The sequence below is a fragment of the Barbus barbus genome, assembly GCF_936440315.1.
Source record: "Barbus barbus genome assembly, chromosome: 39".
In the NCBI taxonomy this organism is placed as follows: Eukaryota; Metazoa; Chordata; class Actinopteri; order Cypriniformes; family Cyprinidae; genus Barbus; species Barbus barbus.
Genome location: NC_136717.1, coordinates 11,832,969 through 11,850,280, shown reverse-complemented (window position 1 = coordinate 11,850,280; position 17,312 = coordinate 11,832,969). Strand labels below are relative to the sequence as shown.

The window sequence follows — 17,312 nt, the reverse complement described above, 5'->3', positions numbered from 1 at the left end:
AATAGAAACTGTAAAAAATATTATACCATTTTTCTAAATCTTTTTTTTTTTCTTTAATCCTTGTGTTGTAAATACCAAACAACAAAGTCTGATTTTTTTATGACTGATGGAGTCAAAATGGTTGAAAACCATTGACTGGTCATATTTCTGAAAGACATTTCATAGATTTCTAAAAGACACTGATATTCCTCAAACATCCCATTTAAGATTATTAAACCTCAATGTATTTTTTAATGCATTAATTACAAACTGCATTCAAACCATTCTGCAGATAATCATAGCCTAATGTGTACTATTTTAATGTAATTAAAAAAAAATAGGATTAAAGGATGAAAATCTACTTTCTTACATAGATTTGAATGTTCAGTGTAACCAACAGTGATGGTGTCATCTTTATTTGCATACTGAATTGCATTTAATCTTCTTCTATAGATCTAATAGCATAATTGTGATTGGTCTTGTTTTCCTTGCATATCTCATAATTGCTTATATCCCATACATGTGTTGAAGATGTGCTAAACATACAATTGACCAAGTAATCTGAACAGAAGTTGGTAACACTTTATTTTAAGGTATCTTTGTTACACAAGCAACACTAACTTACTATTATAATAACAATTAATTATGCATAATTACATAACCCTGAGCCAAACCCTAATCCTAACCATACAGTAAGTACATGTAGTTAATTAATATTACTCAGTTCTTAAATGTAAACTTACCCTGTAACAATGACACCTTAAAATAAAGTGTAACTCAGAAGTCTAAATCAAATCTTTCCTATAACACTATTCTTTTGCTGCCTTGCAAGCACTTCTATTTCCTTGGGGAAATGCTAATCACAATGTGTATAAACCTTATGTCAGTTCTGCTATGAACCAGTGAACAGAGTCAAACTGTGACTCATTAAAATCAAACGACTACACACATTCCATTCATTATTCATCCACCTCCATATATTCCATACATTTTAATCACTTCAGCATGGCAACATATATTCAGCCTGATGATTGGTGCACGTGCCGTCGGTAGCTTAATGATGGTCATGAATATTTAATCGCAACAGTATTAGTCTTCACTATAATATGGGCGTGCATGAATTGCAAATTCATTTAAATATGAAATTCTCATTTAAATATGCAGTGATGCATAATACTGATTCCCTGGTAGTTTGGGTAAGATTCCTTTAAGTGAATGTACATGTTGAAACCCACCTTCCAAGGTTAATTTGGCTGCTAAAAAGAGATCATTGGAAGCTATGTGTGAGTTAACAAGACCAGCACATGAGCAACAGCACAGATGGGCTGCTTAAATGCTATTAGCTGACTGAATTGGAAAGCATTTCTGTCTTGGGTACATATACATCTTGTTTGCCGTATCGTTTACATCAGTTGATTACAAATTAGTGTGAGATTAGTGCACATATCGGACGGACTTTTTTAATCCTTGTTAAAAAATGTTAATGTTTTCTTTGTTGTATATGTGGATATCTCCGGCAAGCATAGGAACTTACTCTATATTGCACACTATTTTAGACTATGTTTGGACACCTTCTGATTGTCACACCACACCAGTGGATACTTTTTACTTTTATTTATTTATTTTTTTAAACCACATAAACCACATGACTATTTGATTAAAACAATTTAATAATAACAATAATATGCAATATTATTAGTTGTGGGTGTGACTAGTATAGGAGAAACCCACTAAATTGCACAATTATTAACTGTGAATTTCAGTTAAAAATAGTTTAAACTAGAGTTTCTCAAACAACGGGCTACAGCAAACTTCCAAGGATTACTTAAAAGTATTTAAATTAATCCATTGATATTGATATATTCAAGTAATTAATTGCGGTTTATTAATTTACTATATCAGTACTCCCTGTTTCTATTCATTTAAAAAGTTTGAAAAAGAAATCAGCTTTATTATAATTACAGCAGAAATATACGGTAGAATATCTTAGCATAATGTGTTGCACAACAGGGGACCTTCGAGTCAAAAAGGTTGAAAACAACTTGTTTAGATGGATTATTTTAGCAGTGACTCTAAAAAAAATTATATTTTTACCCAGGTGGCTCAAGTCAGTTGCACAGAAAGCATTTTCCCCATTTGTTTCCAGATGCCAACTGGCGCTTCCTTACATAAAATATATATTTTTGCAAGTTGAACTTGACTATTGGTCACCAGCATGTGTGAGATAATCTACAGATGTTAAGTATTATCTTAAGGTGCGCATGTATATTGTCCATTTACTTTTAATTGCAAAGAGAGGGTAGAGAGAGAGACATAACTCTTTTAAAGCAATCTTCTCATTGTGAGTCAATATGTGGGGGAAAAATGCTACAGGCATGCTAAGAAACCTTACTCAACAAATTGATTTTAAAACCAGAAACGACCACAATCAAAGTACACAAGCCACAAATGCTGCCTTCAACCAAACACACACACACACACAGAGTCATATAACCCACCATATTACAGAGTAATCAACTTCCCCGTGATGAAAAAGTAAAAGAGATTGCGGAATGTAGCCTGCGGTCGTAAGTGTGCGATTTCTAATAATACAGTGATAGACTGGCCTTTAACAACACTCATGGCACTCGTGTGTTATGATATCATAATAAAATTCCCCAGAACTAATCTAGATTTTTTTTTTTTTTTTTTTACAAGGAGCAGGTTATGAAGGGTGAAACTCTCCTCATATTTGGCTGCCATATTACGCTATAAACTGTAAATAAGAAAACCCACCCAGCACAAATGAATATTTAAAGTGTGATAGATGCTACACCTGGAAACTTGCAAACTGTCTTGACCCTAAAATCTACAAAACAGAGGCTTTGCGTTTAGATTCACCTGGGTTCAGGATGCTGTTCAGGCGATGTTTGTCATTGGAATTTAGCTCCATGGAGACCAAACCAAGAGCAACGTCCCTCCTGAGTGTTAACGTTGCACATGACATGTGCATTAGGCCGAGGCAAATACGGTCAGCTGTCTCTAGAAACCAGAGGCCTGGGGATGATGGCAGTCCTCTCTCTGAATCCTCTGGAGGGGGATCTGCAGGTTCAGAATAGCAAGAGATGCAATGAATGAACAAGAAGTGAAGGGCATGACCGCACGCTTTTATTTTAATTTTGGAGTCTGTAGCACAGTTCCCAAATTTGAGTCGCCTGCTTGTCTATTGCCTACAAAAGTAGTTACTTTCTAGAGGCATTTCACACAGTATGCAATTTTTTAGACAAACATTTTTGAAATTCTTTTAAAATAAGAGCCAAATTCAAAAATGTCCATCTGTCACATTTACATTTAAATACAATGGAAAAATAGTGCAGTATAATGCAAAAACGCAGAGAACGCTTTTTCTGTATTTAAAAATGCAAGACATGAAGCAATGGAATTAAACAAAAATGCAAGGCCTAGCTTAAAGTTTTTTTTTAAGTTGAATTTTAGTTAACTTTTAACTGAGCACTGTGTTTTTAGAATGCCATGGCATATGTGAGGTGATGCAAAGGATGCGGACACAATGATCAAAAACATTTGACTAATGCATGTTTCCACAGAAAAATACAATGGAAAAGTAACAAACAAATTCAAACTCTAAAGACATGTTTTTAAAAAGTTTAACTATTTTTAAACTAAAAAGTTTAGTTTTTTTATAATATAGCCATACACATGATTCTGCAAAAGATGCAAGACGTGAGGTCAAAGACATCTGGCCCCTGTTTTTACATTTAAAAACGCGAGTCGCATAGCAGTGGGATGTATAAAAAAAATTGCAAGGTATATAAAAACGTTTTTTGACGTGTCGACGAAGTTGAACTTCTTTTAGCTTGAGCACCATGTTTTTAGTTCATGCACGTATCTCTGCAAAACCATCTTTTGTAACATTCAAAAATATAATGTTTTGAGCATGTTAACATATAAAAGTGGCACAGTAGAATCCAAACAAGCATTTACACATGCATTTTACAAGTATTTTACACAATATGCATGTTTTATGTATTTCTACTCTTTTAGAATAACATTAGCTCAGCAGCATCAATGTCAATCATCTAGTTGAATACATTTTGAATTAAGAGAAGCATTTGCGTGGTGTGTGGTTTCATTTCCATCCAGATGCTGCCTTGAAAGAAAGCTGTCTAAACATAGCTAATGTGTGACTGTTTATCTAAATAAACCCCATAAGTCTTGATACAAAAACTTTTGCTAAAATTATATAGTTACCGCCAATGCTACGTTCAGACATCTGATAAGAGGACACATACAAGCAATGAGCGAGTGTGCAAGAGAGTCACAGACGGTGTGTGTGTGCCGTTTGCATGCTGATCATTTCAGAACATGATGTCCTGGGACGTAATTATTCCACACACAGCCACGTCACTCTCACTGAAGGAACCCTAATTGGAGGAATCAAAACACACAACAACGTACATAACTCCCCCGCTGCAAAGAGACCTCAGCTGACTGCCAAGGGCAATGTCACTGGAACAGCCCAGCAGATGGGCCTTTCAATTTTCGCTCCTGATGCGAGTGCTTGCTGGTCCCATGGCAGACTGGTAGCAGGTTATGCTCTGTTTGTTTGTTTTTATCTATGAGGTGATACCAAAATCTACTTACAAAAAGAGTTGTGGGGCCGGAGAGGGATATTACAATACTGGGATTTAATTATAGAAAGCTGGATGGAGTCCACTGTAAATGTGCTAATGATGTTAGCACCTAGGGGAACATCAGGACTGTTCAGGCGACAATCTGGCATCCAGAATCACAGAAGAACAATATCTAACATGCGCACAGAAGACTAACCTCTCTGATTCTTTGGTGTGAGTACGTGCGCTGTGTGTGGTAACATAAGCTGTCGTCCAACATTGGGCTTACACTATAATCTGCTCCTGTGACAAAACTACAGAATGTCACATTTTATTATTGGGTGATTCAACACATAGATGTTTTACCAGCTAAGAAGTTCAGCACTTTTAGAGTTTCATCCCTCTATCTGATGTGAGCATAAGTATTGGAGCAGTTGCCTCACGGGTCTTTCTAAGTGATCGGCTGTGTCCTGTTGAATCGTTTCTTCAGATATTAAAAGCAGGGAATGTGTCGTATCAGTTATATCCATTGCTTCTGCATTCTAAGTATTGCATTCGATGATGACACACACAAACCAGGATGAAAACGAAGGAGCTGACTTTGCGAGAAAAGCAAGCAATTTGGATGCTAAAAGAAAATAGGAAGTCAATTAGAGCTATAGCAAAAACAAAGGGCATGGAGAAATCAAGAGTTTGGAAACCACCAGCGACACCAGCAACCAACAACTACCTGATCAGCTGAGAAAACAACAGTAGTTGATGACAGACAAATCATAAAAGCTGTGAAAATTAACCCTAAAAGACGTGTCTGTAAAATCACCAACAACTTCTAGAAAGCTGGGGTGATGCTCTGACAATCTACTGTCCTCAGGAGACTTTGACACAGAATTACAGATGCAACACAGCAGGATACAAACCTCTGACCTGCACCAAAAATAGAAAGGCAAGATTAGAGTTTGCAAAAAAGCACAAAGGTGAGCCAGAAGAGTTTTGGGACTGTGTTTATGGACCGATGGGAACTGCAAATGATCCCAAGCATACAGCCTCATCTGTAAAGCATGGTGGAGGTGGTGTCATGGCATGGGCATGCATGGCTGTCTCTGGAACAGGCCCTCTCAACTTTACTGATGACTTAATGTATGATGACAGTAGCAGAATGAATTTGGAAGGGTACAAAACCATCTTGCCTACCAATATTCAAGAAAATGCTACCAGATTTATTGGGAAGTGCTTCATATTGCATCAGGTCAATGACCCAAAACACCCTGCCGGTTCAGTCAAGGAATTTATAAGGGCAAAGAAATGGAGAGTCTTAGATTGCCCAAGTCAATCTCCAGATTTAAATCTGATTGAACATGAATTTCACCAGCTGACGAGGAGAGTAAAGGCAGAAACTCCCCAAAACAAGCAACAATTGGAACTGGCTGCATTAAAGTCTGGGAAAAGTATTTCAAAGGATGAGACCAAGAGTCTGGTGATGTCTATGGGTCACAGACTCACTGCAGTGATTGTGTGCAAGGGATCTGCAACTAAATAATAGCTTTTAATCTTTTATATCTGCCTTATGTTCAACTGTCCCAATACTTATGCTCACATCAATGAGTGGGATGAACTCTAAAAGTGCTGTTCTTTTTATTTGGCAAAACATGTATGTGTTGAAACGGCTAATAATAAAATGTGACATTCTGTAGTTTTGTCTCATATTCATCTTTTAATCATATTTTAAAATGTCTTCACTCCACAGTATGCAAAGCAATTTTGTCTTTACTGTTCCAATACTTATGGAGGGCACTGAATATTTATACACACACATATACACATTAAAATAATAATAATACAATCACATTATTCAAATAAATTACTATTAAATAAAATGCAATATAAATAAAATGCACAAATATAAAATTAACTTAATTATTATCTAGAAGATACTGACTTTGTATAAACCTGAGGAGAAACAATTTAACAGTATATATCTTTCCAGAGCAGTTTTACACTTCTGACAGCCCTGAACGAACAAAAACACAATATTTTGTCTTAGTTTTTCTACGGACACCCTAAAATCCTTTTGTGCACCCCTTGGAGTCCCTGGACCATAGTTTGAAAACCCCTGTGACAGTCTACTCCAAATGCTTAATTAAATTCAAATAAGGCATTTGACATAAACATTTCAATTTTCCTTTAGAATAACAGCAAAAATACAGCCGCAGGAAAATAACATCATGACAACATTGACTGGCTATAACCGCAGCTTCACTTAGCTTTAATGTCAAAAGACAAGCCCTAATAAATTCTCTTATAACACAATATCTGAAAATTGTACTTTACATTAGGTAAATGCTAACTCACCAAACTTTAACCCCTTTTAAATTCCTTTAGCAGTCAAGAAAACTGCACTTGTTGAGCTTTGGGAAGGTGAAGCATGTTATCATAATGTTTTTACAAACACTCCGTATGCCATCCATCTGCCATGAGTCACACACACAGTTTGTCCAGCAACATTATTAGTTCAGCCAAAAGTATAAACTGAACACAGGGTACAGAGCAAGTGTTTACACGTTTTGGGAAAATCAACTTAACTTACTTATAGCTGACTCTTTATTTTAAGCTGGGATTGAGAAAGTATTTCTCCTTTAAATGGAGACAAAGCTCTTTTCTGGATGATACATTTGTTCATTTATAATATATATGTTTCCTACATTTTTGTAACTCACCAGAAATGTTGACGTTTATAAGAGTATCTAAAGTAGGCCGCAGTTCTGTCGCCCTCTACTGGACTAGGCGCGCGACCACACGAGCCGTCAACATTCGATGTTTGTCGCAAAAAAAAAAGGAACTGTCGTAAAGAATTTGCTTAGCGGCAGCTGCTGTACACACATACACGTGTATCCAGAGGTGTTCTGAAGATATATGTAAGTTACACACTGCGAATGTAAATACTAGCTTTAACACAGCAATTAATATTGAAGTCCGTGTATTGTCAGTCATTACGGTGTTTGTACGTGATATCTATTAAAATAAAAAGCTGTTTTTGCATATGTGAGATGGCTAACGAACACCTTACTTGTTTTCTTACACGGGTCTCTTGCTTCTGAATATATTTAAAGTTGGGTGATCGGTTATTTAGATGACAACATGTGTAAGATTATGAATAATCATTGTTATGAGGTCATGTGTAGTCTGTATCGGTGTTTTTTTATTATTATGCTTATGGGGTGACCAACATTTGCACATTTTAGGTGTCTCAATAGACTTCAGTGCATGGAGCTTCTCAAATAAAGAGATAATGAAATAAATCAGGTGTTTAATGAGATTGAGACACCCAAAATGTGTAAATATCAAAGAAACATCGTGTTCTCCAGACTAGGGGGAATATATATATATATATATATATATATATACATGTGTATATATATATTTGACCCTGGACCACAAAACCAGTCATAAGATTTATACATCAATAAGCTTATAATAAATTAGCTTTCCATTGATGTATGGTTATGATAGGACAATATTTGGCTGAGATTCAACTATTTGAAAATCTGAAATCTGAGGGTGCAAATGTAGTTTTGGCTATTGCTACAAATATACCCCAGCGACTTAAGACTGGTTTTGTGGTCCAGGGTCACATATGCATACACACACCCTTTTATGATTTTACTTTTATTACTACCTTTGTCTTCTCTCCTCAGTTTCCATCAGGATGGCAAAAAGTTTACGCAGCAAGTGGAGGAGAAAGATGAGAGCGGAGAAAAGAAAGAAAGTCGCACCCAAAGAACTGACCCGACTCAAAACGGTGCTGGGTCAGGGAGAGAAAGGAGAGATCACCATGAAAGATGTCGCTGAGATCGCCACCGTGGTGTCACCTGACAAAGTGAAGGAGAAGCCAGAGGATGTTAGTATACAGGAAGAAGATGGTGAGATGGTGAACATTTACCAATTGGGGTTATATGTTGTGTTTTACCATATTAAATGCAGATCTGTTGTTGCTTTGCAGCGGATGGTGGAAAGATGGATTTAGACACTAAACGCAATAAAAAGACAATGTTGGATGATCAAGGACGGTATCCGGTCTGGATGAACCAAAGGCATATAAAGAAGCTGAAAGCCAAACGTATGGCTAAAAAAGGCAAACCTAAGCTAAAGAAGGGGCTTGCCTGGTAGATGAACTGATCTGCTCGTGCACGGACATTATGCCTGACACAGCTGTACAGAAGCCTTGCTGTGCATCTTTTCATGTACATTTCTATGCATTGTTTATAGAACCTTGTGCAGAATAATACTTTAGAGTATTTGAATTTGTGAAATGTAATGATGAACAATTAATGAGATCTGGTTGTAGGGGGGTTACCTGCATTCAGTGTATTATACAACAGTCTCTTCCCATGAAATATACATTTTTTCCTCTCTGCTTCAATCTCTCACTCTGTGGGTCTGCTTTACTTTGAAGTAAAAATCCAATATACCTATCTGGGGGATTTCGTTTTATTTTGCAGTCAACAAAAATGCACAACACTGAGTCAATAAAGAGACAAGCATAAACCAGACCAGTGGCTTGTTTATCTCTATAAGGCAGCATGGTATACTTTACATTTAATATCTGCATCAGTCTTTATAATAGCACATTTAAGTTCTGCAAACAATCTTACTATATTAGCACATTGGTAAATCTTCTGATTCAATGCATAAAGGTTTAGAAAACTGGTAACTGACATGACATTCCTTTAAAACTATTAACGTTTCATAATTTTTGTAATATTTGACTTCCTATTATCTTAAAGATTACAAGAAATACTTGCACTTTTAAAAATCCATTTTTCATATTGTAGGACTGGGAATCATCTTTAAAAAAGTAACTGAAAATTGTGACTAAAACATTTAATGTTCTTTTATACACTATTGTTCAAAAGTCTGGGGCAGTATTTTTATATTAAATACTGTAATTCAGAAAAGATGCATTAAATTGATCAGAAGTAACAGTAAAAAGATGCATGTTACAAGTTTTCTATTTCAAATAAATTATGTTCTTATGAACTTACTATTCATCAAAGAATCCTTAAAAAAAAAATTATGGTTTCCACACAATTAGCACAACTGTTTTCAACATTGATAATGCTTTTTGAGCACCAAATCTGCATATTAGAATGATTTCAGAAGGATCAAGTGACACTGAAGACTGAAGTAATGAATGCTGAAAATTCAGCTTTGCTTCACAGGAATAAATTACTATTTAAATACATTGAAATAAAATTAAATTGTAATAATATTTCAACAATATGAATGTATTTTATATTAAATAAATGCAGCCTTGGTGAGCATAAGAGCCTTTCAAAAACATTACAAAATATTAACAAACCCCAAACTTTTGAACAGTAGTGTATATAATCATATACATCTGAAATCTTTATGGATAAGATACGAATGTCCATGTTATTTGGTTAATAATCATGTGCAGTGAATGGACAGTTCTGCTCAGCTAATAGATGCAAGCTCATTAAAACTACCAAAAAGAACTTATTTTTCAGCCAGGCTTAAATTTTCATTTTGTACATGTTAGTATATTGCACTTGAATGTCATAAAAATGCAATAAAAATTATTTTCTGCAAGTGGCTAATAAAACATAAATTTGATCACTGATTATTAGCAACTACTGGAGTTCCACGAAAGTGGCAGGAAACAGGCCTGTGAGACCATGACACGTTCCTTTCCACCAACCCTCATCAACCATCTCAACGTTAGTGATGATGTCACCTGGCATGAAGGAGATCTCGTCACTGGCCTCTGCAAAAGTATGATTGATACTCATAATACTGAATTAAAACAAAAAAAAACTCTACAGAAATAAATTATGTAGCTCTGCAGAGTCGGGACACGGTTTAATAAAATACAATGTCAATGAGGTCTCAGTCAGCCGCTATGGACTGTAATGGCTGTACGTACCTCCCTGGTAGTCATAAATGGCCGTGGCTGTTTGTCCTGCCCCGCTTAGATCTTCATAGTCATTATCAGCAGCTGTTGAAGAAGCCAAAAAAATTAGGAATTACACAAACATTTATAGCTGTTATATTTAGAACCATCTACTTTTTCTTAATATGGCTTTGATTCCCACAGTGAGCACATGTAGTAAATGTCAATGTGTGTGTCAAACCTGCAGTAGCACACGAGTCAATATCCTCATAATCTTCTTCCTGAGGTACAGGAGTGGGTTCACATTCAGCGTAAGTTTGCTCCTCCTCCTCTTCCTCTTCTATCGGGTCAGCTGTGCGGGGCGGCAGTAATGGCGGCTCCTCATATTCAGGCTCCTCCTCTACCTGAAACACACAGAGCACATGATAATCAATTTGAAATGACTGACAGTTCATTACTTTTCTTAAAACAAAACAGAACAGTACAATCAACATCTAAACTGGATTTTCTGAAGAAAATGTGAGGCCCTTGCTCGGGTGTTTTTTAGTCCTTAGATATGGACTAAAGTCTTTCCTTCAGTGTAAATCAAGCCACATTATTTGAGGTATCATTTGGGTAAGCAGCACTACTCAGGATTGCATGATACCACGTTACAGCAAAAATAATACAACAAAAATAATTGCTAATACAGCAATAGTTGTAATAATACTTGAGTTAAAGTGGTAATATTCTGCACCTGTACAATTGGTACAGGTGCAGAATATTGAATTGAATTCTGAACTTTCTGTCACCCTTGTGCAGTTACATTTTCAGTGAATTTTTGTAGGCTAAAAGGTCCATTGTGTATTGTCAATAGTGTAGCAATGTATGAAGCACAGCTCACATCAAAGTCACTTTCTGTTGGTCAGTGTGGTGAATTTGTGTAACAAAACTGCTACCAGATCAGAATGGGGAAATCAGGCAGAATTCCAAATGGCGTGGATTCATATTAAAATGGATTTCGCACACAAAAATTCGATGAACAATAGTAAATGTGACCACACTTGAACAACTGAATATATTCTTTTTGCTACAGTACCTTTAAGACTTTAATATGTAAATTAACCCTGTTATGATTGGCTGGTCTGTTTGCATGCGAAATGAGTAATAACAGGTCCATCAATTTACTGAATAAACGTTTATGAATAAATTTGTGCATTAAAGGGATTCTCTGAGTGAACTGCCAACCAACAGTCAAGGTCGGGATTTTTGTTAAATTATAATTTAATTTTCAATGTTTTTTTTCACTAATTCCTATCGTATTCCCTCAGAACACTTGACGTATATGACACATGTTGATGGGAGCATTTTTGTATCTTTTTTTAAAAGCTGGTCACTATTTACTATATTCACCATATGGACACCATATGGCATTTCTTTAAATTTCTCTTTGAAGAAAGAACTGCATACAGCATTAAAATAACACAAGAATGAGTAAATGATGACTTAATTTTCATTTCTGGGTGAATTGTCCCTTTAAAGTCCTCATGCTTGTGATGTCTTATATGGTCTGGGGAGGAGTTTTGCATTGTGAACATTAGGGTATGTTCACAATAGGGGCAGTTGTGGCCTAATAATGGTTATAGAGTTGCACTTGTAACCCTAAGCCCTAATTGATCCCTGGGTGCCACAGCAAAAATGGCTGCGGCCCTCTGCTCTGGGTGTCTTCAAAGGAGCAGTGAAAATATAACAAAAGTGTCTTGCCTGAGCTTGTTCCTCTGGTTCATCCCTGGGAATTTGAGGCAGTCTTCTGAATGTCTCTGGGGGATTCTGGGATGCTGGCACAGGTGGTGGTCTCTGGTTCTCTTCCTCCTCTTCGCACTTGCTCTGCTCCTTAAGAGAGAAGATGACCAGCATTCCAAAGTGTTCATTAGTGTGTGAGAAAGAAAAGGCTTGTGTGTGTGGGTGGGTTATCTATTGTTGTCGTGTGTTTCTATTAAAAGTGTAGCGAGCATGTCTATATATATATGTATGGGTATTAAGACAAACATGAACCTCCTGTTTGCGTTGTGCCTCTTCTCGTTCTCTCTTCTCTCGAGCGAGTCTTCTGGCTCTCTCCTCCTCTGCTTTCTTTTTATTCTCCTCATCTGAGGCCTTCGCCATGTTCTCAAACCGAGCCTTAAGGTTTCCAGCTCCTACACTTGCTATAAACACCATGAACACCAGAAAGAGAAGAATCTACTGAGTCTCTGAAAAGTATACAGACCCTTTATCAACGTTTAAAATGTACGAATGCCACTGCATTACTACTCAAAAGCAATCACTTCAAGTGTAACCTTTCCATGTATATATTTACAGCAAACACTCACAGGCCTCAAAAGCCTGAGGCTTTTCATAAGATGATGAAGGTGACTCCATATCACTGAAAGAAGCTGCACTCTGTGGAAAAAAATAACTCAATGTACATTCACTGGGAAACTGTCAAACATTTGGTGAAACTTCCATTATAATGCTATACAATTCATGTGAAATGTACCTTATCCATGCGATCTGCTTCGACTCCATAACGTCCTCCAAAACCCTTTGCATAGTCTGAAATCAGTAAGAAAATCTATATTTATTATTATGTAAAACAGACCAAAAATGTGTTGCATCTCTAGCTTTAGCTGTCAGTTAAATACATCACATTTTGTGGTGCTAAACAGAAAAGTGCTTAAATTATGCCCTAGCCCTGGAGCCATTTACAAAAGATGATAACAGCAAAAGATAACCACTAGGCTCAGCTACGATTTGTAGTCATCTAATGTTAGAATATAAGAGTTTCATTAGCCAAATCTTCAAAAAAGGAAGAAAGGGAGCCACTAGTTGTGGCAGGAGGCTTCCCATTGAGTTCCCAGGGCCCTCAATGGACATACGTTCAGAGATAGGTACAAGGTGATGTGATGTGTCAAGTGATCTCTGGGAATATTTATGGTACCTTTCTGTGACTGATGTTTCTCTGTTTCTCCTTTATAGTCATAACCCAAAGCAGCCTTGTCAACCTTTTCTTTTTCAACTCCGTATTTTCCCCCGAAGCCTTTTGCATAGTCTGTGAGATGTTTAGAAAACAGAATTATACTTTATAAACTATTCTTCCACCAAAAGGAGGCAAATATAAGGATTGAGGACCAAGATGTTGGTCCATGTAACAGCAGCAGAGATTGAAATGACCTTTCTGTGACTGATGTTTCTCTGTTTCTCCTTTGTAGTCGTAACCCAGGGCAGCCTTGTCAACCTTTTCTTTTTCCACACCGTATTTCCCCCCAAAGCCTTTTGCGTAGTCTGCAAGATGTTCAGAAAACAGTTTTATAAACTATTCTTCCACCAAAATGAGACCAAAACATGGATTGAGGACCAGAATACACCAAAGATTGAAATGATTACCTTTCTGTGACTGGTGTTTCTCAGTCTCGCCTTTATAATCGTAACCAACTGCGGCCTTGTCAACCCTCTCTTTCTGCACACCATACTTGCCACCAAAACCTTTGGCATAATCTTATGAACAGTACATAAGTGAGTATTATATGAAGCACAGAAAAATACAGAAGATGATTCATAGAGTCTGCCTGAACTTTTGGATTTGAGATGTTTGAATGTATATGTACCTTTCTGAGATGCATGCTGCTGTACCTCACCCTTATACTCATAGTTCATGGCAGACTGTGATAAATCAGTGATAAATGGCAAATAAAATTAAATATCAATTAATTTATTCATATTATCACAAGTATTACATGTAGGACAGTGAGAGAGTTTCTAACCTTGTCCACACGGTCCTTCTGTACACCAAATTTTCCCCCGAAACCCTTTGCTGCATCTGTCTGGGATGAGTGCTTTCCTACCTCTGCCACATAGCTGTGTCCTAAAGCACCCTGGGAAAATTCAACACATAATTTGTTTATTAAAACCATCAAACAAATAGCGATTGGTGTCATTGACATCAAACCTGGTGCAATGTGTTTTTAAACGGCAAATTTGCATATTCATATATGCAGAGTTTGCACTCCTGTGGAGAGGTTTTAGACGTAAGGTGCGTTCTTTTTAGTGAATTTAGTAGGCAAAAAGAGGTATATTGTCTACAATGTAGCAATATATGAAGCACACTCGAATTTTGAGTCTAACCTTGTCCATTCTGTCTTTCTCAACTCCAAATTTCCCTCCATAGCCGTAAGAGGCTTTAGGGCCCTGGTCCAGCTCTTTCTTCTTAACCCCCTCATGTTCCCGAGACACCTTCTGCCTGAGATCAGCAATGCTACACACAAACACAGGCACATTGCATGTTACTACATGCTGCATATTACCATGGAATGTAGAACTTTTGTTATGCACTCAACTCTTTGCACTTGTTTATGGTGCGTTTATGGTAATAATTAACATTATTACTGTAAATAATACAGATATATCTTAAATTTTAAATGCAATGTGTCTTATTCCGCTTCTGACATGATGTAAGCTTGAAATTATCAGTCCATATTTGGAAATGCAACTCTGTCTGCAGCATTTCTACTTCCTATTTCCTCTCTGCAGAGAGTGACACTCTTTTAGCAGTGCTTTCAGTTCAATGCAACATGGTGGCATTACTGGCATTAAAGCAACCTGCTATATTATTATATTATCTCAAATCTTTTCAATAACATGTAGCATCTGTAAGTGTATGAACTGTTACCTGATGTGTTCTTTTCGACCTGATCCTTCTATGGTTCTGGAACCCCATCTCTGCTCCTGCTCTGATACATCATTCTGATACACAGACACATTTTCATTCATGCAATAATAATAAATAATAAAATGCGTTCATAAAACTTCACTCTAAACAACAAACCTTGAGTAGTGCATTTATTTTCAGGTCTGCTTACCTCAAAATTCGGATCTGTTTCCCAGTCGTCCCCCTCAGATTCGACCTTCACATTAACATCATGTCCCACCACAGATTTCCACATCTGTAGAAAGAGACATGGCTCATGTTACATTTCCTTATGCACAGACTATACAGAGTACTGAACACATTATGTTCAAAATGCATCAATAAACAAAAAAAATATCTATATATTTACAGATATGATGCATGAATAAATATATCATTGAGTGACTGATTATAATCATCTTGCAAGTTGACTATTTTACATCTGCTGTCATCAAGAGAGTAAAACATTAGGAACACAGCATTTTTTAGGTTTTTATGGGGGAAAAAACAACATTTTCGTCTTCATAAAACAGTGTGCACTTTGCAAGTTCCTCATTTTTCTAGAACATCAGATGGAATTTTTTACACGTTCACGACTAAAAATCTTCACACTTTTAACTAAAGCAATAATCAAGACCATGAACACGGCAATGCAAGCACAGTAACGCACATACAACGTAACTTACAGAAATATATACATTTAACTTCCTGAAACGAAAAAGTTTTGGCAACTTGCGATGTATCAAGCACTTCCTGATTAAAAAAAGTTGCGTTTTTCTTGATGCGTTGCTATTAACAATATGAGCAGATAACAGTGGTTACTCACGGTTTAATGCTTTTTCCCTGGCTTCTTGTAAATGTCAAAATTTCAGTGTCAGTGTGATAGGAACTGCAGATCAGACCTGCGCTCGAATGGCTTCAGAAGAAGAAGCGGCGGGCACGCGTATCGTTCACGCGCAGCTGAGTCCTACCTGTGCACTTTTGACCCGTTAAATTAATGCATAGAAATACACTAAAATACTCATCTTAATCTTATAGTTGGTCCAAATGCCTCAGAACACATATGTAATATAAGCATTATAATTCTTGTATTTATGAAATGTTGTGTTTGGGTCCGATTTGAAGTTCAGATGTGACCCAAACATCAAATTTCATAAATACAAGATTCTGAACCATAGATAGGTGGTTGCTGGGGAATGGTGGTGACTTTCCTGGATGCATTTGCTAGGATGTTTTAGGTGGTTGTTAGACAACTGGTAGACGATCACTATTGTTTGGATTGGTTGGTGAAGCGTTGGTTAGTTTTCACCATTGATATAAGCAGGGATGGGCAGTATTTCAAATGCATGTATTTAAAATTCTAATACTAATTTGTATTTAAATACCATTGAAAAAATTTAAATGCATTTTGTATTTAAATACCATTGAAAAAAATTAAATGTATTTTGTATTTAAATACATTTAATCTTAGTATTTTTGTATTTTCAAGATACTTTTTGCCAGTCAGGCTCTTTATTAGACTGCTGGTTTCCTGTATCAACTAGTTCAAACATGCCACTTTTCAGGATTTCAGAAGTCTGATTACAAGCTTGTCGCATTCAAGTGCTGTTGGAAAGAACAGGAATCATGGAGGACGTCAGGTTTCTTGGGAACATTTTATTAAAACCACAATTGTAGATATTTAAGGTATTTAATTTTGAATGGAATGTAGCATCCCATTCGTTGACAACCATATTATCATTCACAGAACTATCTATATAGTTAGCTTGTTGATGATTCTGGATTTTCAGTCAAATATATGCTGTTTTGCGGTGTATAAAATATACAAAATGCTCAAAATGGTTATTGCACTACGGTGTGCATGATTTTAACATTAAAAGAAGGTGATCTTGCTTTTATGGGAGAAAATAAGAAAAGAAAACACTTGTCTCAGCAGCAACTGTTTTCCCCTCCGCAATGTGTATGGCCTGCACAACTCAGAAACATGGGTATAAAAATGATCTCAGGGTTTCCCAGTAGAAAATATGACAAAGGCAATCATGTCCAATTTAGAAAACTCATATTTACAAAAAAATAAATGAATAAAAAATTGGTTGCCTGTGAAGGCAGCATA

General features: G+C 36.4%; 2 protein-coding genes across 3 annotated transcripts; one reads left to right on the top strand and one right to left on the bottom strand.

Moving 5' to 3' along the window:
- The first annotated feature begins 7,436 nt into the window (after positions 1 to 7,436).
- On the top strand, positions 7,437 to 9,133 carry LOC306858744 (protein LLP homolog). Its single transcript, XM_079399434.1, has 3 exons — positions 7,437 to 7,501; positions 8,282 to 8,506; positions 8,587 to 9,133. Exons 2-3 carry the CDS (start codon positions 8,293 to 8,295, stop codon positions 8,751 to 8,753), a joined length of 381 nt encoding a protein of 126 aa, XP_079255560.1. The 5' UTR covers positions 7,437 to 7,501; positions 8,282 to 8,292; the 3' UTR covers positions 8,754 to 9,133.
- LOC306858742 (src substrate cortactin-like) lies at positions 9,054 to 16,200 on the bottom strand. Of its 2 annotated transcripts, none has more exons than XM_079399432.1 (16): positions 16,026 to 16,200; positions 15,372 to 15,455; positions 15,182 to 15,255; positions 14,638 to 14,767; positions 14,277 to 14,387; positions 14,121 to 14,175; positions 13,900 to 14,010; positions 13,687 to 13,797; positions 13,454 to 13,564; positions 13,013 to 13,068; positions 12,846 to 12,915; positions 12,532 to 12,680; positions 12,241 to 12,369; positions 10,739 to 10,901; positions 10,531 to 10,602; positions 9,054 to 10,371 (listed from the first exon to the last, which is right to left on the bottom strand). In XM_079399432.1, exons 2-16 carry the CDS (start codon positions 15,453 to 15,455, stop codon positions 10,238 to 10,240), a joined length of 1,560 nt encoding a protein of 519 aa, XP_079255558.1. In that variant the 5' UTR covers positions 16,026 to 16,200; the 3' UTR covers positions 9,054 to 10,237. The 2 variants fall into 2 exon arrangements, with proteins under 2 accessions (XP_079255558.1, XP_079255559.1); XM_079399433.1 differs by having other exon boundaries at positions 12,241 to 12,363.
- Between the last annotated feature and the right edge of the window lie 1,112 nt (positions 16,201 to 17,312).